At 45.6% G+C, this 23,688-nt stretch overlaps 1 protein-coding gene across 1 annotated transcript in view; it reads right to left on the bottom strand.

Moving 5' to 3' along the window:
• RASA2 (RAS p21 protein activator 2) overlaps nucleotides 1-23,688 on the bottom strand; it is a 619,199-nt gene that overhangs the window by 182,100 nt on the left and 413,411 nt on the right. Inside the window, exons 11-12 of the mRNA XM_086943698.1 lie at nucleotides 5,351-5,499; nucleotides 542-656 (exon numbers count right to left, since the gene is read on the bottom strand). Coding sequence (XP_086799824.1) covers nucleotides 542-656; nucleotides 5,351-5,499 — 264 coding nt within the window. The remainder of the gene's footprint in view (nucleotides 1-541; nucleotides 657-5,350; nucleotides 5,500-23,688) is intronic.

The following is a 23,688-nucleotide window of genomic DNA, read 5'->3' as shown; positions in this document are numbered from 1 at the left end:
TTCCAATTGACCATTAACAGGTCATTCTCTATCCAGTTAAACCTCAGTTCTGCTCTCCTGTGATATTCACTCCTAGTAAACACCACACACAGTTGGACTCAGAATTTTTCTTTATTACACAGGCTAACACATAGTCCTGAGGAAGACCCGCTGTGATGATTTTACAGTAACACATACTTAAAGGATCGAAGATAATTAGCTGGACTACTGAACATTCACTTAATGAACACTGTGGATGTCTAGCCAGGTGGCTAATTTTGGTAGGCGGTGGCAGGAGAGCCTGGAAAGGCTTAAGGGTTAGGATCATACAATGTTGGGTTAGGGTCATACAATACTGAGTGTAGGGTGCATGCGATGTAAGCCTAGATTTTAAGTACTATTGACCACCTGAAGTGTGATATTTGAAAATACAAGGACCTACACAAACACGCAAAATGTACCATAATGGGACACTGCATTTTTTATTCATCGAACCAAGACAGAGTGATAGTTCTGTACAACATTTATACTCACTGAGGCTGTAAGTGGAAATGTAACTTACCTCATCAATAACATTCTTTAAAGTTATTTTTAGATAGTGCTTTCCAGCAATTTTCATTGTTTCATCTAGGCATCGTGTAGTCAAAGAATTTCCTCTAAATATTGTGTTTGCTTCCCTAAAGCGAAAAGAAACAGTGGTACTAACATCATTTACATTATATTGTTTAGATCATAGTACTATTTTTATCTTCAGTGCGGTCAAGTTCCAATTTTTTTTTTTTAATACCACAGAGTCTTATAAATAATCAGACGCAGATACTTGTTTAATAACATTGCACTTAACTTTAGAAGGTAGGTATGTCTAAGTAAAAGTAGACTCATATGAACATTGTCACCAATTGCTGCACTAAAAGATACTGAAGTGTAGGAAGAATTGCTATGATGCTCTAGTTTTCTGTGTTGAGATGATCAGTCACCTTTTGGGCGGTCACACCTCCTGGGAGGTTTATATTCCCTAGAAAGATACTTTTTAAGAGGACAATGCAGAGGATGATGATGAAACCTGTGATGTCTTTAATGTGAATATTGCTGATGCCAGGAGATCTTTAGATCATGTGAAAAATAACTGTACAAGCCGTGAAGAGTCTAAGGCAGGCAAGAGAATCAAGATTGGTTTCAGGAGCAGGCATAGTCATGAGGGCTTCTAGATGTTGTGAAAGCTTTCTCTGGATTTAAGAACCTTGTCTATGTGTTGGTTGTTAAAATCCAGAGGGGCGGAATGGAATGTTGAGGATGTGAGGGGGTGAAAGTGCACTAAGCTTCTTTAATGAAGAGTTCAACAAGATTGTGTAGGTTGACATTACTTGCAACTTCAAAGTGGTGTGGGTCGTGCACGGCTAGGTTCTGATGTAGGACAGTGGTTTACCGTGCTCAAGAGAATCGCCTCCCTCTCAGAGGCGTGTAAGTACAGTACCTGGGTTGCAGCTCTACTCATGTAGAGTGTCTCTCTGGGCACAGGTTGTTGATTGCTGTGACTACAGCCAAGTTCAAGAAAGAAGAATATGTTTTCCAAAGATAATCTAACAAATAGAATTGATTTAAAAAAAACATTCAATTTGGTTCATTTCACATGAATTTATTCATTACGATTAGAACTCCATGTTCCATAATGCATCATTTCTGCACATGTATTAAACCTTCTCCGTATGCATTTCGGCATGGAATGCCTTCATCAGGGGAATGTCGGAAACATCAAAAGTAATGCAGTTTTAATAATAGAGCTCTCAACCTCATATGAAACCATCCCCGTTTAGACTTGTTGTTAAAGCCAAACTCTAATGAGGACAACGTGTGTGAGGTGCATACTGCCAGTTGGTGTTTAACATCAGATCATAGTGGCTTTCTAAATGGGCTGGCGTACTTGTTAAAAGCGTGGTGTTAAACACGGTGTCACCCTTTGGTGCTCCCGTAATGTATTTACAAGAAACGCTTAACCTTTAGTTTAATAAATTACTTCTCAAGCGAGCGGGCATTTTTTAACGCTGTGGATGTGACTACGTTATCTATATTGTGCTGAAAAGTGGTAGCGAGTCTAATGCCTTCATTGTTAAAAACATCCGTATCTTCATGCATTAACACGCTTACTGGTTTCATGCGCTGCGCTGTTCCCTTGTGTACGCCAAATCCAGAGTGATGTCTGGTGTGTGTTCTGCGCGCTGCTCATATGTAAAAAGCGTTGCCAAGCGTCATGTTGTATTCTTAAAGGAAACGTATATGTTTATATGCGCTGTCATTTCGCAATTAAGTTTCATTGAACAAACGTTACCAGCCTCTGCTAATCACTATGTACATTATTCTATGCCCCAACCAAACTTGTCTGGCGATATGCAGTTAAAAAAAACACTTAAATTAATGTGAAATGAACCAAATTGAATGTTCTTTTTAAATCAATACTATTTGGAAGATTATCTTTGGAAAAAATATTCTTCTTTCTTGAACTTGGCTGTAGTCACAGCCATCAACAACCTGTTCCCAGAGAGACACTCTACATGAGTAGAGTACTTCCAACTACCTCAGCATGCCATATTCCTGAGAGTTAAAGACCAGTAGATTTTCTTTTCAGAACAACTTTTTGGAGGCACCATAAGATACATTAGCATTATGGTTCTTCATATGTCCCTTTGATCTCTTTTTTTCTCAATTGGCTTTTTTCTATTGAATACTTATGCATAGATGATTTACAAATCCTCGTTCTGATTTAGAAATGACTGAGCCTGAATTCACAGAGGGAGAAGTGAGGGCTGCTATTTCTAAACTCCCGCTTGGTAAAGCCCCTGGGCTGGATAAGGTGCCAGGCGATCTTTTTAAGCATGAACCCAGGGTCTGGGCCCCCTACCTAACGGTAATCTTCAATGCCATTCTGGGAGGCATGGCGGTCCCTAGTACTTGGCTGGGAGCAGAGATAGTCCCTATCTTCAAGAAGGGCTCTCCTCTGCTCACAGCCAACTACAGGCCGATTAGCCTTATTGATGTCTCACAAAAGCTATTCTCGAGGCTGATCTTAGATCGCCTCTTAGATTGGATGGAGGAATTTGACATCTTAAGCCCATATCAAGCGGGTTTTAGAAGGAATGTATCCACTACGGAGCAGGTCTTTCGCTTAACCCTGCTTCACTGGAAAACTGTTGGGATTGAGGGTGGCCCACTTTACACTGTCTTTGTGGACCTTCGTGCGGCGTTCGATTTAGTACCACGTCAGAAACTTTGGAGTGTGCTTTCGGAGCTGGGCATTCCCCCTGCTCTCTTGAACATAATAATCCAACTGCACACTGAAAACTTCGCACAGGTCAGGTGCGGGAAAAATGGTTCTTTGTCATCTAGGTTCCCCGTTGGCAGGGGTGCGTTTTGGCACCCACCCTGTTTTGCCCTTTCTCCCACCTGAACGCGGTCCACAACAGCGACGCCCAAAGACTTGCTGGGGTTGGTATCTCCGCGATTATGTTCACGGAAGATACCTTACTGCTTTCTAAGACCCCCCCCATGGGCATCCAGCGAGTCTGGGACAGCTTTGTGCTTTTTTGTCAGGACCACGGGCTGGAAATACATACCATGAAAACCAAATATATGGTTTTCAACCCCCCCAACATCAACTCGCCCAAGCCCCGTGATAGGTGGAGTCCGCCTTGAAAGAGTCCAGACCTTTGAGTATCTGGGTCTCACCTTAAATGAAAATATGACATGGGGGCAACATCAATTAAAACTGCAACTCAAGTTGTCCCAAAAAGTGGGGGCCACTACCAAGCTCCTAAACAAATCTGCCGTTAAACTAATTGGTCCACCCCTGGAAATTTATAAACTACAGGCACGGGGGCTGTAATCCATGGTGGCGAACTGTGGGGTCACAAGTGTGCATCCGCGATTGCCGCAGTGGAGAACAGATTTTTAAGACAGTTGGTAGCATTGCCTCATAGTACACCACTGCTGCCGCTCAGGCTGGACCTGGGCCTTAGACCCATGAATGAAGAATTGGGCCTCAAACCTCTAACTTTTTGGAGGAGACTCTGGGTTACCCCCGAGTTAAAGATCTTTAGGCAAGAGCTGTCGGATGGGTTAAGTCTTCCGAACGCTCGGAAACTTCCATGGTTAAAGTATATAAGAGAGAAATTTGAGAGACTAGGTCTTGCCCCCATGTGGTCCGATTCTGAGCGTGCTTGCAGTAATGTATTGCGCAAGTATCTGGCCAATTTTTACCACAAAACCAACCTAACTGCTTGTTTAGTGAACGCCCAAATTGGTTCTCTGTCTGCCACGTTTCGAATGACTAAAGACTGCTATAAATTTGAGTCTGTTCTCGACGATGTCAGTCCAGTTGCTGCCAGGAAGCAGTTTTTTCAATGGAGACACAGCTCTCTGCCAATCAGAGATTTTACTAGTAAGTGGTCTCAATCGTCACTCAAAAACTGCCCTGGATGCACCTCGGGGCTTGAAAATGAAATGCATGTCCTGTTTTTTGCCCTATCTATGAAAAAGTCAGAAAGAAGTGGATTATTTCACTGTGCAAAAATCTGGGGATCATGCACTGTCTGCATGCATACAGAATATTGAAAACGGATCTCTCTCCTCTAACTGTTTTCGCTGTAACAAACTTTTTAGCAGCTATGTGGACAATCAGAAGGAAACATGTGAATTCTGTTTGAAATATGATCCAAGAGAAATAATTGCAATGATGCTAGGGCGCTTGATCTTAGATTTTAGATGGACAAGGGTGTTCAGCTGACTATGTATTTATTTATGTCTATTGGCATTTTTTGGGTTGCGATGAAATAGATTCCTGCCTATTTGTTGACAAAGATTTTAGACTGTATTTTTATAGTGTGCTCGGATGTATTGTATTAAACTCCATTTTAAACTGTCTAATTAAATGTATTTCTTTTACGACAACATTGTCGAAATAAAGACGGAATGATGATGATGATTTACAAATGTGTGATAATCCCACTGTCTTGACAAAGCACTGTGAAACAGGTGTCCGTTCCTTTGGCAAATAAATTGAACATTGTGGGCCTGATTTGCATAGAATCTGCCATGACTTACTGTTATACTGCCCTTGACTTACTCCTGCACTTCTGCAGTAAGTTTTAATCCTGCTCTACTCCTAAAGTTCTGGGGAAGTCAAAACCACTAAAAGAGTGAGTCACACCTACTCACAGCAAGATCTTTGTGTACTGTGCAATTATTTTTATTTCAAATATAACCCATTCGCCACGTGTTTCCAATTAATTTGTGCTACTAGGCATGCACAAACCTTAATTACTTTCTGCATACTATTACGTCCAGCCCCACATAACCTGTCATTTGATTAGACACTTACTGGGTATCCTTCAGGTCTAGCTCTGCAATCGCAGTCACAAAAGGAAGAAGTTTTTGATAATGTAGCAGCAGTCGTACCAATGGCAAAACCGCATCATATTTCTCTCGACAGACTTCCCCTAATATGAAGGCAGCAGAGGCAGAAATGGGCTGGAGGAAAAAAGAAAAATCTAATGTGCATTTAGATAACAGAAAACATGTTTTAAACATCATGGATTGTGGATAATGGACGCTAAGGAAACAAATCTATCTATAACAGTTTAGTTCAGATTTATAAATGACATTCATTTTGCATTTGGACATGTGTGCATTCCGAAAGATGCTATAAAATATCAAAAAATAGTGATAAAGACTGACTTCTGTGCTTAGAGTGTTTCATTTACTTTATCAGAGTTCGCAGATAATACATAGTAAGACAGCCATTGTTTAAGGAGCCTCTAAAACATTTCAAAATTAAAACTTGCATTACCGTTTTATCTGATCACGTCTTAATAAAATTTGTAAAAAGAAAAAAAAAACATTAACTTGCTGTCCTGCTACAGGTCTCAGCCTCTTCGGCTACTTCTCCCAATGGAATAAAAAAATAAGCATTGGCAAAACCAACAGGTCGCACCTATGCAAGCTACTGGTTTTGTCAATGTATTCTAGTCATGTTGGAGTGCAGACCAGCTGCTGATCAAAATGGCAAAGCATTTGCAAAATAGGCTACATGACGTGATCAGCGATGGTCCAGTCTTTATACTTTTTTCTTGGTTCAAGCAACAATGACAAGAGTGAGTTCTAGACAAGTACACACTGAAAAATACCCCCTGCCACAATTTTAGATCAACACTTCACCCACTAAACAACACTTGCGCTGCACACACTTTGCACATATGTCACATGTTCCAAGCTCACAAAACAAGTCTGCATTCCTTGACTTACATCAGCCATGATATGCAATGCTAATGCGCACTCTAAACACCATCAGCGAGAATCCAAATCCCCTTAATCAACTTTGTCGTCTTCGTCCCATTGTGCCTCCATCAGCAGCCACATGTCCGGTCACCACTGGCCGCTCGGACACGCTCCTAATCACTCTATACAACCTTGGAAATTCTAGACTCACCTTTAACCACACACTGCACCTCAGCGCTCACCAAATCCCGCTGCATTCTGCACCTCAGCCATGCTCACCAAATCTCGCTGCATTCTACAACTCAGCTATGCTCACCAAATCTCGTTGCATTTTGCACACCTTAGCTACGCTCACCAAAACCCGCTGCATTCTGCACCTCAGCTATGCTCACCAAATCCTGCTGCATTATGCACCTCAGCTATGCTCACCAAATCCTGCTGCATTCTGCACCCCAGGTATGCTCACCAATTCCCGCTGCATTCTGCACCTCAGCTATGCTCACCAAATCTGGTTGCTTTCTGCACACCTCAGCTATGCTCACCAAATCCCGCTGCATTCTGCACACCTCAGCTATGCTCACCAAATCCCGCTGCTTTCTTCACCTCCGCTATGCTCACCAAATCCCGCTGCTTTCTGCACACCCTCCGCCAGACTCTGTAAACCATTTGTCGAGCTTCAAACAGTATGAATCGTGCTCTGCAAATCCTCAACCCCATTTCAATATCACGTAAAGGCACTCAGGACCTAGAATTAGGGGCTGCATACACTTTGCAAAAATCTGGGGATTGGATGATTTGTCTCACCCAATTGTCCGTGGTGATGGTGTTCCAGACAGGTAGGAACTGTAGCAATCTTCCCCGACAGGAGTATAATGGTCCGGGGGGAATGATGGGAGGTCATTGTTTGGAGGTGGAGGCAGTGTGAGTATTGGTAATTTTGCCTCTACCTTTGCTCTAATTGCTCCTGTAGCCTCCTGTGTAACAACCTCTGGTACAGGTGTTTCTGTGTGGGACTCTTATAGGAGGTGGAGGAGTTATCAGTGGTAAAGCCTCTAGAGGCGCTCCTATAAGAGGAGCGACGAAAATAACTTCTGGGAGCTTGAGATTGCAAAGCTCCCATTGATTTTGGCAGTATCTGTGTCTTTTTTCATCTTCTCTAAACATAAATCTACAGTAGGCCCAAATAAATGTTCCTGGTCAAAGGGTTGGTTCATTATGGTAGTTTGACCCCCGAAATACATAGCTAGGCATGTGTGTGTAAAAGAACACTGGTATTAATAGTTCATGTCCATGAGCAAATCTTCTTCTATAGGGTCTGTGTAAATTCACACCGTGGTATTCTGCAGCTCTGTGTACAAGCTGAGTGAAACCTATAGTGTCCTCTGGAGGGGATTCTCTATATGGGTAGATATCTTGTGGTGTGTCAGGAACATCTGGTGTGCCATAATAGTCCCATGAGTCATTTGGGATATAAGGATTACTAGCTTCCCCTAAAGGTTCATCATTCCCTTTCTCCCCAGAGATGTCCTCATCATCGTGAGGTGGAGGAGATTGTGAGGGTATTCGAGATGGGATGGGAGAGATGTGGTGTGGAGGAGGAAGTGGAGAAGGAATCCTTAAAGGAGAAGTGGCAATTACCCTTTTCTTTAAAGGGAGTAAAGCTGGTGCAGGTTTGTCCATTTTCCTTTTGTTGGAAGGACAAACTATAAGGTGACCTGTCTTTGGGTCTATTTCAAGAGTTTTTTGGGTTGGATCAGGTTGAAAAAGCTCCTCCTCTGGAGTGTGTTGCTTCGGTGTCGATTTTTGTCGGGTCAGTGTTTGTGTGACACTTTCGGAGTTGTTTTATGCTTCTTAGGTTTGGAACCAGGAGTTTTCTTGGGTTTCGAAGGTTTCATTGGGGTCTTTGGAACCGATTGTTTGTTTGGTCCAGATGATTTTTTCGGATCCGAAGGTTCTGTGCCAGTGGTCTTCGGAACCGGTTCTTTCCTTGGTTCCGACCATTTTTTCGGATCCGGAGGTTCAGTGTCAGTCGATTTCAGTGCAGAGTGCGCTGATGTGGAACCAGGCTTCGGAGCGGATGAAGACAGTGGTTTGTCTTTGGGTTTGTTTTTTGTTGTTGGTGCCGGGGATGGGGTTTTGGTACCGACGGTAGGCTGGCTCGATCCAAAGTAGCCAGAAGGCTTATGTGTGGACTTCTTTGCCAGGCCCGAAGGCAGAGCGTGGGAAGTTTGTCCCGGTGTGCACCTATACCTGAAGGTGAAGGTGAAGGTGTTACTGAAGCCTTTTTATGGATAGGTGGGGGGGGGAGGGGGTCGACCTCAGTACTTACGACCCGCTGCCCTGGAGTAATGTCTTCGATGTCGGAGTCGTCAGCTTCAGAGGCGCTAATGTTGCCCTCTTCGATGTGCTCCTGCTCCGGTACATTGATGCCTTCTTCGAAGATATCGTCCAGAATCTATGAATATGATCGCGCCATGCTTCTTTAAGCCCGACGATCCGGTAGTGTCTTTTTTGAGAGGAGAGAGGCACAAGCTGGACAGTCTTTGGCCTTGTGCTCTGGTGAAAGGCAGAGGTTACACACCTCATGAAGATCGGCGTGTGGAAACTTGGATCCACATTCAGGACACTTTTTAAAAGGAGTCGTTTCCATGAGTCAAAGGGCCTGATGGCGCAGAAAGGACCGAAGGCCTGTGTCGACAACCGGAACCGAAGAATTCAAGTTTGTAGAGATGCGCGTCGAATGGGAAACGCGATCGAATACAATACCGAAGAAAGGATAAAGGATTGCGCGTTGAAAGGTAGAACGATAACTATACCATACTGGAGCGCGCCGAACACATCCGAGCCCGATGGGGGAAAAACACAATCTGAAGATGGAGTCGATGCCCATACGCACTATTGTCCAAAGGAGGAGTCACCCATCTCGTGACTTCCAAAGACTTATTTCAAGACAATAACAAACTGCAAACATCCGGGCCCAACACCAGATGGCGATCTATGAATAGTGTGTGATCTGCAGCTCATATGCCTGGAACATACATATTCCAATAAAATTACATTAAGATTTTAAAAAGCAAATGTTAACTGTAAATATCTGAACTTTTTCATCTTAACTACTGCTGAACAGTCATTCTTGACTGATGCAAAAATCTACTAAGTAAAGCAGAAGCCATCACCACCAGCACCCCGGTTTATCTGGAAGCTCACCAATTATAGTGATTATCGGCACAGATGCAGCTTGAACATCATCTGACTGCAGAATAAAAATGGTAAATAAAAAGAAAAAATAACTTGAGAAGGCCTATTCCTTCTGCGTGCCAGGATCTGGACCAACATCTCTTATCTATCAAAACAGACTCAAAGCTGCTCCAATTTAAGAAAAAGCATCGGAATAGCCAATAGGTCTCGCCTTTGGGATCTTATAAGTGTCTAACCAGAGCTATTGGCTTTGCCAATGTCTGTAAGTATGTTGTAGAGTACTGTGGCTGCTGTGCAACATGTTGAAAAGTTATAATAAATAAGTTAGCCAAGAAGACATTATATACTTGCATTTGCTTGAGTTAAGAGGTATTGGCGTTGTAAATGACAATGTGTTTTACCAGTGTGTTATGATGTGTATGTATGTGGTGTGTAGTTGAATTATGTGTGTTGGATTTGAATTGTTAGCTGTGGAATTGTGTGGTGTGGAGTGGATTTGTATGGTGGAATTACGTGAAGTGTGCATAGGAATTATGTAGAAAGTAATTATGTAGTATTTAGAGCACTTGAATTGTGTTGAGTGGGATTCTGTGATTTATGGAATGAAATTATGTGGAATGGTATTTTGTGTTGTGGAGTGGTATGTAGGAGTTTAATTGTGTGTTGTGCTGTGCTGTCGAATTTTGTGGCATGATGTGTAATTTTGTGGTGTGGATTGGATGTATGTGGTGTCTTGTGTAGTTGTGTTGAGTTGAATTATTTGGTTTGGTGCTGAATTTTGTGGTGTGGATTGGAAATGTATGGAGTTGAATTGTGTGGCATGGAACTGTGTGGATAATCAAGACTAACTTGTTAAAAGCAGGATACCACAGAAGCAACAATGTTCAACAATCACGCAAGATGATCTAAGCCACCCAGCAAGTAGAAGAGCATGCGCACGATAGCATACATACAACGCTGCAGCTTAAATTAAGTAGGAGAGTGGAGGAGTTCTTGGGCAGGGCTTGAGTGAGCAGTACAAAAAGTAGGTGGTAGTGCAGCAATGGTTAAAAAAAAAGAACAAATTACTTACCTGTAACTTTGGTTCCCCAGTATTGGTAACTTTCATAGATTCCCATGCTTTGTATCATTCCCCGTCGTCGGAATGGGAGCCTCGATAGTACAAAAACCATAGAAACAAAAGAGAAAAACAGGCCTAGGCCTCATCTCATTTTGTATCCTATCACTCTCTTTGTGTAAAAGAGACCAAACTTTTGCCAGGACCAATCAGAGCAGCCTCACCCCATAGAACCTTCCTGAGAGAGCTCAGAGCCTCAGATTTTCGTAGCCGTTGTGCAAACCGCCACTATCTCATGTGAAAAGACTGAGCTTTCCCAGGGGAGGCGGGTGGGCGCGTGGGAATCTATGAAAGTTACCAATACTGGGGAACCAAAGTTACAGGTAAGTAACTTGTTTTCTTGCCCCAGTATTGGAACTTTCATAGATTCCCATGCTTTGTATCAGAGTAGCTGGCAGTAAATCACCAAGACACATTTTGTAAAAACATGGCATCACATAACCGTATAGTAATACTTATAGTAAAGTAAGAAAAATAAGCAAAATGTGCTCACCAGGATGGAGGGATTGTAGGGAAAGCTCACCTCTCAATGAAAAAGATTCCGCAGAACTGCTTGACCAACAGCCGCGTCGTCTCATCCTGCAGACTCTAGGCAGTAATGTTTCGTGAAGGTATGAGTACTGCTCCACGTTGCTGCCCTGCATATATCTTTAATGGCGACTCCAGAGAAAAGAGCCACACAGACGATGCCACAGACCTTGTAGAATGGGCACGAACTGTACTGTTCAATGGCTTGCCCGCCTCCCGATGGCAAAATTGAATCGCACTGGAGATCCAGCGGGAAATGACCCTCTTTGCCAAAGGAAATCCCTTCCGTGGTACGCTGTAGGACACAAACAACTGGAATGATTTCCGAAACGGTCGTGTTCGCTCTAGGTAGAATTTCAAGCATCTCTGAACGTCCAAAGAATGTACAGTGCGTTCCGCAGGTGTAGAAGGGCGCGGAAAGAAAGACTTTAAAATCAAAGGTTCATTCAAGTGGAACTCAGATGGCACCTTCGGAATGAACTTCGGATTGGTGCGAAGAATAAGAACATCCTTTTTGAATAGAAGGAATGGATGCACTATGGAGAGGGCTTGAAGCTCACTAACTCTTCTCGCTGTAGTAAGTGCTAAGAGGAGGGCAAGTTTCCAAGAGAGGAACTTCAAGTCCGCCTTGTGCACAGGCTCAAACGGAGGTTCCATGAGTTGAGCCAGGACAAGATTGAGCTGCCAAACTGGTGGAGGAGGTTGAACTGGAGGGTACACCCGGAACATACCCTTCAAGAACTGCTTAACAATCCGAGAGGACCATAAGGAAGGGCCTGAAGAAGTACACCGAAACCTTGAAATGGCTGCAAGATGGACCTTCACAGACGAATGTGCCAACCCAGACTTAGCCAATGATAGTATATATGGCAAGAGTTGGTGAGGCAGAGATTTGTAAGGATGGAGACCTTGTCTTTGACACCATAGGCAGAACCTTCTCCATCTTGCCTTGTAAGTTTTATTTGTGCTCGGTGCTCGAGCCTGTGACAAAACGTCTCGACATTCCTGGGAGAGATTCAGATGACGGAACTCTCTGTGTTCAGGAGCCACACTGTCAAGTGGAGCGATTTCGGATCCGGATGGTAAACCTGCCCCTGATTCCTGGACAACAGGGACGGAATTGATTGTAAGCGAATTGGAGGAGCCTGGGAGAGTCGCAGGAGCTCAGTGTACCAAAATTGCCGGGGCCACGCTGGTGCAATGAGAATAATCTTGCACGGTTCCACCTTCATCTTCTTGAATTCTCGGGGAATTGGAGGAAAAGCGTAAAAGAATGCGCTGTACCAGGCCATCGAAAGGGCGTTCCCCAGGGACCCCTTATGGTGAACCTTGCTTGCGTAAAACCGGCATTTGGCGTTCACTGGAGAGGCAAAAAGGTAGATGGTACATCCCCCAAACCGACAACACCCTCTCCAGAATGGACTGATTCAATTCCCATTCGTGCGTCACCTCCGTCTGTCGACTCAGGGTGTCCGCCTTGACATTGAGCGAGCCTGCCAGGTGTTCGACTCTCAGACTGATGTTGTGAAGGATCGCATAATCCCAGATCCTCTGAGCTTCTGTGGACAGAGTTTGCAATCTCGTTCCCCCTTGCTTGTTGACATAGTGCATGGCCGTCGTATTGTCCGTCCGGACCAGCACTGAATGATTGCGAACTCTGGGAAGGAAAGCCTGCAAAGCCAACCGAATGGCCGTCAGCTCCAAAAAATTGATATGGCACTGGCGCTGATCCGGGCTCCAGTGTCCGCTGACTTGAAGTTCGCGGAGCACCGCTCCCCAGCCTTCCAAAGAGGCATCCGTGGTTTTGATGAGGGGGGGATGGTGAAATTCTGAACGTCAGACCTTGTGCGATATTTTCTTGTACCAGCCACCATTCGCATGCCTTTCTCATTGTTGAAGTCACCAACACCTTGTCATTGAATGATCAGTCTGCTTGGTGCCATTGTTTGTCTAGTTCTTCCTGCAGAGGGCGCATTCGCAGCCTGCAATGCGGTATTAATTGTATGCAGGATGACATCGACCCTAGAAGGGACTTGTATTGACGGACTGACAGGCATTTCTTGTGGAACAGTTGGCGAGCTGATACGATCAACTTTCGTTGACGGTCCTCCGAAGGACGAGCCGTGCACTGTGTGGAGTCCAAAATGGCCCCCAGAAATCGTGTGGTTTTGGAGGGTTGCAGAACTGACTTGCGTTTGTTTAATTGAAGGCCTAGGTGTCTGAACAACTGAATGCAAGTCGAAACAGCCTAAGAGGTTTCCTCGAAAGATGGAGCCTTGACTAGCCAGTCGTCCAAGTAAGGGAACACCTCCAGGGAATGTGTTCTTAGAAAAGCTGCCACTGGTGCCAACACCTTGGTGAACACTCGAGGTGCAGACCGAAGGCCAAACGGATGCACCTTGAATTGGAAATGGCTCTTGCCCACTGTGAACCGCAGATATGGTCTGTGAGCTGGGTGTATCGGTATGTGTAAATACACATCTTCTAAATCCAGGGAAGCCAAGTAGTCGCCTGGGTTCAAAAGAGGAAGAATTTCCTGGAGAGTGACCATCCTGAAAGAGAGTTTGATGAGCTAAGTGTTGAGCTCTCGTAGGTCTAGAATGGGGCGCCAAGTCCGTCGTCTTCCGCACCTGGAAGAACCTGGAATAAAAACCTCTGCCCCTCTGAGAGAGAGGTACCGGTTCTATTGCCCCCTTGAGGAACAATTGATGGGCTTCTAGATGGAGCAGTCCCAGATGTTTTGTGCGGATGGCGCCCGGAGCTCTTGTTGGAGGAAGATCTTGGAATTCCAACGTATGGCCACTCTGTACAATATTCAGGACCCACTGGTCCGATGTTATACACCTCCAGCTGTTCAGACAAAAAGATATCCTTCCCCCCACCGATGTGACGGGGAGGGAAGGAAGAGCAGGTAGAGCCAGGAGGCCGCTATTGCCGCTTGGCACGGTCACGTCCTAGACGGTTCTCACGCCCTCGCGGAGTTTGGCAAGAGTAAGACACCGATTATCCCTGCCGTTGATTGGAGTACTGGGTCTTATAAGACTGGGACGATTGAGATGAATATCTCTGTTGGGCGCTGCCTCTATACGAAGAGAAACCTCTGCCACAAACGTCTTTAAACGGGACCTTACGGTAGTTGAGAGATCCCAGTGACTTCGCCGTGTCGGTATCTTTCTTTATATTCTGCAGGGCATCATCAACATGCTTACTGAAAAGCATCTCTCCATCAAATGGGAGGTCCAGGACCTTATTTTGGACCTCTTGACGAAACCAGGTGGCTCTCAACCAGCCCTGGCGACGCAGCACTGCTGACCCCGTTAAGGCCCGAAAAGCAGTGGAAGCAATATCCATCGCACAGTCGATAACTTCGGAGGAGGATTTTTCTCCCTCCATCAGCACTCTCTTGGCCTCATCCCTTGTCGCGTCTGGCAATTGTTCCACAAACTGTGCCATGTCACACCACATCTGGCGATAGTATCTGCCTAGAATGGCGAGAGAATTCGCTGCTCTAACCAGCAAGCTGGCCATGGAAGAAAACCTCTTCCCCCACGTTATCCAGACATTTACCTTCCTTGATTTTTTGACTTGCTTTGGGCGGCCTGAGAGATCACCGAATCAGGCTTCAGCTGTCCAAGAAGACAAGCTGGACTGCCTTTCGGAGCCTTATACTTCTTTTCCAGTCTGGGAAGCAAGGGATAACAGTGGCTGGATTCTGCATGATCTTCATGCCTTCCTCCCACACAGGTTCGATTATCGGAATGGACTTAACAGATCTCCTGTATTGCACCTTGAAGTCAGAGGAAGCACTCGGACTCCTCCCTCGTAACCGGCAGTCCAAACCTCTTTGACGCCCTCTCCATCAGGTTATGGAACCCCCCCTATGTCCACAGGAGGGGATCTAGAAGTATCACGACCAGTGGCGTCTGGATCTTGTAGCCCACTGTCACCCTGATCCAGATCTGGGTCCTGCAAAGGATCAGTCAAGGGATCTACTTGAACAGCATCATCGTCCGAAGAGGTATCCTGGTGGACAGGATTGGTTGGTTCTGGATCCGGTGTCCAAGATCGGACCAGAGGTATAACCTGAGGTGGAAAGTGGGGCACCACCGGCGAAGGAGGCGGACCAGTAACTGACTGTGCTTGTGGCAACCCCCGAGGCAGAGGTTGTGCAACTGCGTTGAAGGTTCAGAAGGAAACCTGTTTCTATAGTCCTGCAACATCAGCTGAAGATCAGAGATCAGAGAGGCGGGCATGGCCACCATGTCCTGTCCTAAACCAGTGGGACGTCGCTCTTGTGAAACAGTGCAACTGTTGCTCTCCTGCATACTCGAAATATTACTCCGTGTCAGTGTCCTGCAGTTTTACATGCAAGTCTGAGGGACTGTAGGCGTCTCCATGATGGCCAAACTCATCCTCCTCTTCCTCCGACTCATCATCCAGGAGCATATTCGGTGGATGCGACGACACTCGTCGTGGAGACGTCATTTCCGGCGTAATTTTCATCTTCTGCAGTGGAAAATGCATCTTTTGACCAGTCGACTGTCTCGTCGACGGAGCAGCAGTCGTCGACGGTATAGCCTTCTTTGTCGACGAAGTCTTGGTCGTCGACGGTATGATGGTCGACGGTACAGCCGTCGTAGTCGACGAAGTCTTGGTCATCGACGGGATGATCGTTGACGGCTTCGTAGACGAACTCGTCGTCAGAACCATCAGCGTCGAAGTGGTCGTGGTCGTCGACGAGCCCGTCAACAGCACCTTACCGGAGCTCATCGTCCTCGACGTGGAAGAAGCAATCGTCGACGAACCTGGAACCTTGAATGATGACGAAGATGTCGACGTGGAGATCGCTAACGACGACGGGCCAGTCGACTGAGCCAAGGAAACAGCGGGAACTTTCACAGAAGTAATAGTCGTCGACGTACCTGACGTTTTCGTCGTCGACGGACGCTGTTTTTTCTCCGGACCGGTTCCAGGAGTTACAGAAGAGTGTTTGTCACCGGTCTTTTCTTTTTTGGACGGAGGAGAAGTAATGGAAACCTCCTTTTTGTCCTTTGAGGCTGTAGCCAATCCAGTAGCCATTCCCTGCCTCTCCTTTTCACTTCCGTGAGGAAATTGAAGGGGACCAGCCCTCTCAGACCCATCAGAGATCTTGTGAGGGGCCTTAAGAGGGGGATCAACTGAAGAAGAACCAGGGGGAGACCTACCCCTCTTCCTGGACTTGTGAGAGGACGCTAGAGATGTAGAATCTTCTTCATCTGATGAAAGCACCTCCTTCCGAGTCTTCCTCTCTTGAAGCCAGGTCAAAAGTCGACTCTCTCTGTCACAGAGAGTCTTGGTTGAGAAGGTTCTACAAATTTTGCAGTCTGTGGCCTTGTGGTCCGGGTATAAGCAATAAATACAGTTGTCATGCTTATCTTCGACAAAAAGTACTTTTTCCCAACAAGAGGCACAGGACCTGAATAGGGCCTTCTTCTCCTTGTCAGACATCTTGATAGCAGTTGAAAAAAATTGAAGAAGTAATCCAAAATCCAATAAGATTGTAGAAAAAAAACTGAGCAGAGCTCAGTGGAGACTCCCTAGCACAACGTGCGGTAGAAAAATCTGAGGCTCTGAGCTCTCTCAGGAAGGTTCTATGGGGTGAGGCTGCTCTGATTGGTCCTGGCAAAAGTTTGGTCTCTTTTACACAAAGAGAGTGATAGGATACAAAATAAGATGAGGCCTAGGCCTGTTTTTCTCTTTTGTTTCTATGGTTTTTGTACGACCGAGGCTCCCATTCCGACGACGGGGAATGATACAAAGCATGGGAATCTATGAAAGTTCCAATACTGGGGCAAATGGAAGAGACTCATTTGATAATAGCTGGGCCACTTTTTTTGTTGTTTCCCCAAGCTGCCATGCTAGAAAATCTAATAAGGAGGCAACACTTTAGGCGACAACATGGGAGATGGGGAAGAAGACCCCTTACCCAGAACTGACACAATTAGATTAAAGCTATGCGCTCAAAAAAGAACATACCGAAAAGGAGTCAGAGGAGGTCTATGTTGCAAGGGCTGGACCCTCTACAAAATACTGCACGGCTGATACTTTTGATAAAGGGCCGGTGTCTCTTTAAGAAAGGCTATGTGCATGCACGTTTTAACTTTGTGGGCAAAAAGCAGTTATTTAAATCTTTTATCAAAAACAAAGTAAAAGAAATGAATGTGCAAGTAAGATTGGTGAACAACACGGTCTCGTTATGACAGCCTACGGTATATAGACTGCAGGTTCTTTCTAAAATGCCACAAAGCAAAAACTGTAATACAGTTAGGTCAGCAAACATATATACTGAGTCTAATTTACAAGGTAGAGGTAGTATCTGAACTTAACAAACTGACTAGTTGATGCCCGATCACAAAAAACTAAAGGAGACCACTAAGAGTTTCTTAATAATATAATACAAAAGAGGAACACTGGCTGGGTATACAAGGCGCACTCTACTCCTTGTTCCAAAATTATCTGTAAATAAAATGTTTAGTTCAACATATAGTTCATCTGGTGCTTCAGGAGGAGAGGAATCCAGTCATCCCTCCCAATAAGGACCGAATCAACATCTAATGAAGCAATTTTATCCAAGCACACATAGTAGACCGAGGTCATTGTTTCAGATGTTCTTTATTCTGATATCTTTGTTGCTGCCCATATGCCAACACGTGTTTCGTCTACAACCATTTAGAGTCACAGCAGACTTCATCAGGGCACATGTATTGGGTCTCTGGGCACACGTGGCCCAAATTTGGCGCCAAATTTGGGCCACGCATACTCAGCGGAGCGACTCTTTTCTTTACAGACACACAAAATTGACAAAACAACCTATCTGGATACGAGGCATTAGACTCCAGATATAAGATTCTCCACCCAATACTACCAAGTTTACTTGGATTACATATTATTGACCCTAGTCTACTATCTGTGCGCATGGAGAAAATTGCTCAATCAGAGCTTCTTGTTACCATCCACAAACTGGCCTTGCCTTTATGGACGGCCCACCAAAGCAATGGCAAACCATAAAAACACTCAGAAACCGATAGATGAAAAAGGGCTAACCTACAGCCCACTGGCTCTCTGTACTGCTCATCATTGTATATTTTGTTAGAGTTGTTTGAATTTGTTTTTGAAAGATTTAAAGCCATCTGTAGACAGACTTAATGGCATAAAAACTACATTTAAAGGAAACTGCTGTATGGATTGCGAACAAGCACAGCGTCCACAAACCTTTCCTGCACCCAGGCCTGAGTCAACCACCTTACATTGCCACACAGGCCCTGGGCCAAGCAGAGTCTGTTACACTCCCTGGCTTCTTGGGATAGACACGTCAATTCACAAGAGCTAACCCCATGCTGTTGTTTACAACTGTAAACCGAATGTTTTTAAAATGTAACAGCGACAGAATTGAAATGTTTTCCAGTAAGCGTCCCATTGTGGGTAATAAACGGTAGATATTCGCAATTACAACAAAATACCTCTTAACTAAGTAAACTGACATACAGCAGGTAGGACACGGCCTAGTCCACTTCATAAGCTGAGACACACAGCTCTGACCACACTCTAGGGCGCTGGTCGCAGGTTGTCCCTGGCTCCGCTGAAAGGACGGGGAGGGGACGGAGGGTAAAGAAGACATGGAAGTGGCATCGACAGCTCTCTGGGCAGCCGTGGGTGCCCCTCGAGTAGCGGTGAGAAGGGGAACGGCGAATGAGGGAAGTCATTTACATAAAAATCTACAGTTGCTGAGGAGTTGGTATTACATCTCAGTGCAGTACACTGCCACTCATTGAGTAGGCATGTCAAGGACTTACCAGTGATTGAGACTTTTCAAATAACTGTGCAAGTTCACCTGTGTTTCTTGCTTCAGTGTGAGCTGGTATGTGCCTCCCCACTATGTCTGCTCCCAAGTCAGATACCACCCCCGTGGCTAAGGCAATTTATTCCCGTTGCACAGACCTGCCTTTCATCAACAAGCAAGCTGTCTTCAAATATCGATGCTAATCCAGTCAGCCAGAAGATACGTTACTGCCAGCAAAATATCCGTCTGTTTATTGCTAATGTTTCACGTCGTCTAACAACTGGAAACAATGGCAATGAATGCGTACAGGATCGCAAACTGGGTGGGAGCATTTGAAAGAAAGAAATAAGTGGCACAGGTTACGCCTCCCATGCCTACTGCATGCTGCCCAGGCAGCCAAAACCGGATGAAATAAAATGTGTTGAAAAACATAGCGCAGCCGTGTTAAAGGTGGGTTCACGGCACAGGACCACTTCACTGGAAAAAATAAAAAAAGAGTCAACAAACAATAAATAGGTCAAATTGTAAGGCGACATGTAAGCGGGGCAGTCACCACAAAGTGGAAAAAATACACCCAAAGGAGGGACAAAGATCAACATTCTACCAATAAAAATAAAGGACTACAGAAAAGCACACAAAGGAACAAATAGAAAGTGGGGGCGTGGTCTAAACAACCCTAGTAGATACAGCATGCCTTGCACAGAAGCGCATGCGCGCTGCGCTCGACCTAAAGAATTGAAAAAAGCACCCCTTTACAGAACACTACATGACAATGCATTAATAGTTCACAAACTGGCGCCCTCTCCTATCACAAATTGATTTTATACTGGTCTTTGACCCTGTACAGCACTCCGCTGCCTTTTGGCTAGGCTTGCGCTTCAGAAATATAACATACGTACATCAACTTGTGTTCTGCATGAGTAACTATGCATCAGGGGAGGGAAAGGATAAGAGGTGTGAAACAGAGGTGGCATTAAAGGAAAAACGTATGCACACTATGAGGGTGGAACTTTGTTGGTATTCACAAACTTTTAGAGTGCCGTGTCCCTCTCCTGCAAGTATATGGAAAATGACTCCAGTAGAAGTAAGGGTGCCACCAAGCTGGGAAATGAAAGGAACAACCCAGTATTTACTGTGGCTGTAAGGGAAGAGAATCCTGTGAAAAAATGTACATATTAATACTTATGATGTACCTGCTAGGCCCTGGTGGAATTTAAATTACGTTGGTATAATTCAAGTAATGTATGAATTTCGCTTAACGCTCATCACGTGGAACTTCAAGAAATTATGCCACTAAGCCAAGTTGCGTAATTAAGCTGCAGTTCGCCAAAAAATTATAGACCAGAACACGTACAATCACATCAAGAGTGGCAGTTGTTTGTGGCTACTGAGTTGCTTGAACTATTGATGCAAAGACGGATTTCGCTCTAATATATACTGCTAAATGACGGATTTGCATTTCACCTAATTAAATACAATTCTCTGTTTTTATGTAATTACGAAAAATAAAAATACACATATTTCTCACACTCCTATAACTACCAATGCTGGTTGTGCGACAAGTGGAATAAGCACATAAATTAGTATTCACAAGCAGGAATACTACTAGAAACATACAACTATTGTACATGTCCAGGAGTACAAACAAATTGTGACAACCACTCCAAACGTAGGAGAAACAGACTTAAATATTACGATAAGGTAAGTATTAGACAGTTACGACTGGAAATCTGGACACTAGGAGAGTCAATCTACCCTTGAGCACCGAAATGCTCGTTACCTCACCCACGGGCTGCAGGTGCATAGGTGTCAAAGTGTGTCGGGTTTCCGCGTTGAAGTCTATGGAGCCTGGAGGAAAAGATGCTGCAGGCGACCAGAAGGAAGATGTCCGGAGCGACCCAAGGGTGGATCGAGGAAGATGAAGACCTGAAAGCAGAGGGGACAATGTTCACAGTCATTAGCCGGTGACTGGAACCAGATGCTGTTGTCGCGATCAGGTGAAGAGTGGACGCTTGACTCTGCAGCCACGTGGACCAGGTGGTGTCTTCGACGACCAGGATGGAGGCACGAGCTGTCCCAGGCAGGCTCTCGCTGTCGGCAGTGTTAGATCCGGATTCGGCATCAACAGGCCTTGGCAAGTGGTAAGTGGAAAAGGCATCTGGTGCGGACCAGGAGGGTCCGGGGTGCTTCTCCTTTGCAAGGAAGCAGGGGCCAGTCTGGAGCAACCAGACCAGCGGTGTGGATTTCAAGGATCGTCGTCTAGGAGGCCACTAGCCAGCTGGCAAGTGACCAGACAACGCGTCGAGCAGCAATCAAGCAAAAGGGCACCACGCAGATCTTGTGGATGCTGGAGGGCTGGTCTTCTGTGCAGGAGCTGCTTGGGGCTGGGGCTTCTCAATCCCCAAAGCACTTTGTCGAGGATGCCTCTGAAGTCGTGCTGGAAGCAAAGTGCAGTTTCTCCAAAATGGCCGGTCCCACGTGTCTCGTCGCACCCACGGATCTCAGCTGTGCTCCAAATGTAGGGAGAGGTCGGAGAGGTCTGGAAGTCCGGGTCTCGTCGGGCTCTGAAGTCTGGATCCACTCGGGAAGACGACAAAGTGAACCGCTGGAACGCTTGATGGTGCCTGCTTGTGCAGGGTGATCACTCCTTGGCCACAAGGGAGATTTCTTCAGTCTTCTGTGGAGCAGAACGTCGAAGTCCAGAGTTTCTTCTTGTAGAGTTTCAAATCAGGATAATCTAATCTGGAATTGGACCAGCTCCTACCTATATTCTCCTAAAAGGGGCTGTACTATGACTAGGTCCCTCCTATGGGAGGGACCAGGAAGGGGGGTGGTTACACCCCCTATCCTTTGTCCGGTTTCGCGCCAGAGCTGGGGCTGGAGTGCCCCAGCAACTGGTTTGAACCGGTGTATGCACAGGGCACCTTGTATGACACCTTACTCGACATGTTTTGATGCCCTGAGTGCACCTATGCCCTGGGTACCTAAGGTACACTGTACAGGGACTGATAAGGTGACCCAGTATCCAATTAGATACGTACCTAAGGTACATGGAGTCCATTTTAACAGAGAGAGCAGGAAGCCTGGTGTCCTGGATAGCAGGTTCCCAGGCCAACTAAGTCGAAAACCAGCTAAACACGGGGCAAAAAGTTGGGGGACCATAGTCAGATATCCACCTTCCTACAGTAAATGTATGGACAGACCTCCAGGTCGCCGCTTTACAAATCTCAGACATGGGTACATTATGCAGGTAAGCCACCGTGGCAGCTCTACCTCTAGTGGAATGCACTTTAGGGGTAAACCCCAGAGGTTTTTGCATCAATTGATAAGCAAGTTTGATACACGAAACGATCCATCTGGAAATGGAACGTTTCGATGTTGCATGACCAGTTCTGATCGATCCATAGTTAACAAATAATGCCGAATAGACTTGGACCTGTCCGGATGGAACTTTAAAACACTTTTCAGGTCCAAAGAGTGTAAAGCCCTCTCAGCTGGTGTAGAGGGATTGGGAAAGAAAGTGGGCAGAGAAATCAACTGATTGACATGAAAATCTGACACCACTTTCGGCAGGAAAGAAGGGTGCGTTCTCAGAACCACTCTATTCAAATGAACCACTGTATATGGTTCCTTGGTACAGAGAGCCTGAATCTCGCTCACCCTACGAGCTGACCTAATCACAACCATAAAAGCGGCTTTCCAGGAAATATGCTGTAAAGTCGCTTTATGAATGGGCTCAAAAGGAGGGCCATTAATTTTGATAGTACTAGGTTCAGCTCCCAGGGAGGAGAAGGAGGACACATTTTTCAGACCCTGCAGAAAATCCTTTACTGCTGGCAACTGGAAAAAATAAGTTTGGGAAGGTGATCGCCTATAAGTTGTTATAGCAGCTAAATGCACCTTAATGGAATTGAACTTCAACCCTGCTTTAGCCAGGTACTACAAGTAGGGAAGAACTGCTTCTTCCTGACCCTTCACCGGTTTAAGCCCATTCTGCATACACCACATATAGAACCGCTTCCACTTGCATGCGCAAGAATGTCTTGTGGAAGGTCGTCGTGCTTCTTTCAGAATGGGCATGCAGTCCTGTGGCAGTCCTAGATGGCCGTATTGAATGACCTCAGGAGCCATGCTGCCAAGCTCAGCGACGGAAGGTTGGGATGGTGAATCCTCCCGCTCATCTTCGATAACAGGTCCTGCCTGCATGGAAGTCTTGTGTGATGAACCACTGACAGGTGAAGCAGGTCTGTGTACCACCATTGTCTCGGCCGGTCGGGGGCAAGCAGGATCATTGATGTGCACGAGTGGTTCAGCTTGCTCACCACCTTCGGGATCAACGGAAGCGGTGGAAAAGCATACACAAATTCCCCTGACCAGTCGATCAAAAGAGCATTCCCTTTTGTTCCTGGCCGGTAGAACCTTGAGGCGAAGGTTGGGCATTTGCTGTTTACGTCGTCCGCGAAGAGGTCTAAAGAAGGACGACCCCAAGACTGAAAAATACCTTCTAGCACTTCGTCGTTGAGAACCCAGTTCTCTCGGTCTTTGAAGTGCCGACTTAGTGCGTCCGCCCTCACATTCTGCTCTCCTGGGAGGTGGACTGATTGAACAGACAACTTGCAAGCCAGAAGCCAATGCCAGGTGCGCTGAGCTTCCAGTGATAGCGTCCTTGAGCGTGTTCCTCCCTGCTTGTTCAAGTAGTACATTGTGGTGGTGTTGTCCGTTTGTACTAGAACCGATGCCTCCTGAAGCGAGGGAAGGAACGCTTTGAGGGCCAGGTGGA

The sequence above is a fragment of the Lissotriton vulgaris genome, chromosome 11 (assembly GCF_964263255.1).
Source record: "Lissotriton vulgaris chromosome 11, aLisVul1.2, whole genome shotgun sequence".
Lineage (NCBI taxonomy): Eukaryota > Metazoa > Chordata > Amphibia > Caudata > Salamandridae > Lissotriton > Lissotriton vulgaris.
The sequence above is the reverse complement of the archived record's forward strand: the minus strand, read 5'-3'. Positions and strand labels throughout refer to the sequence as shown.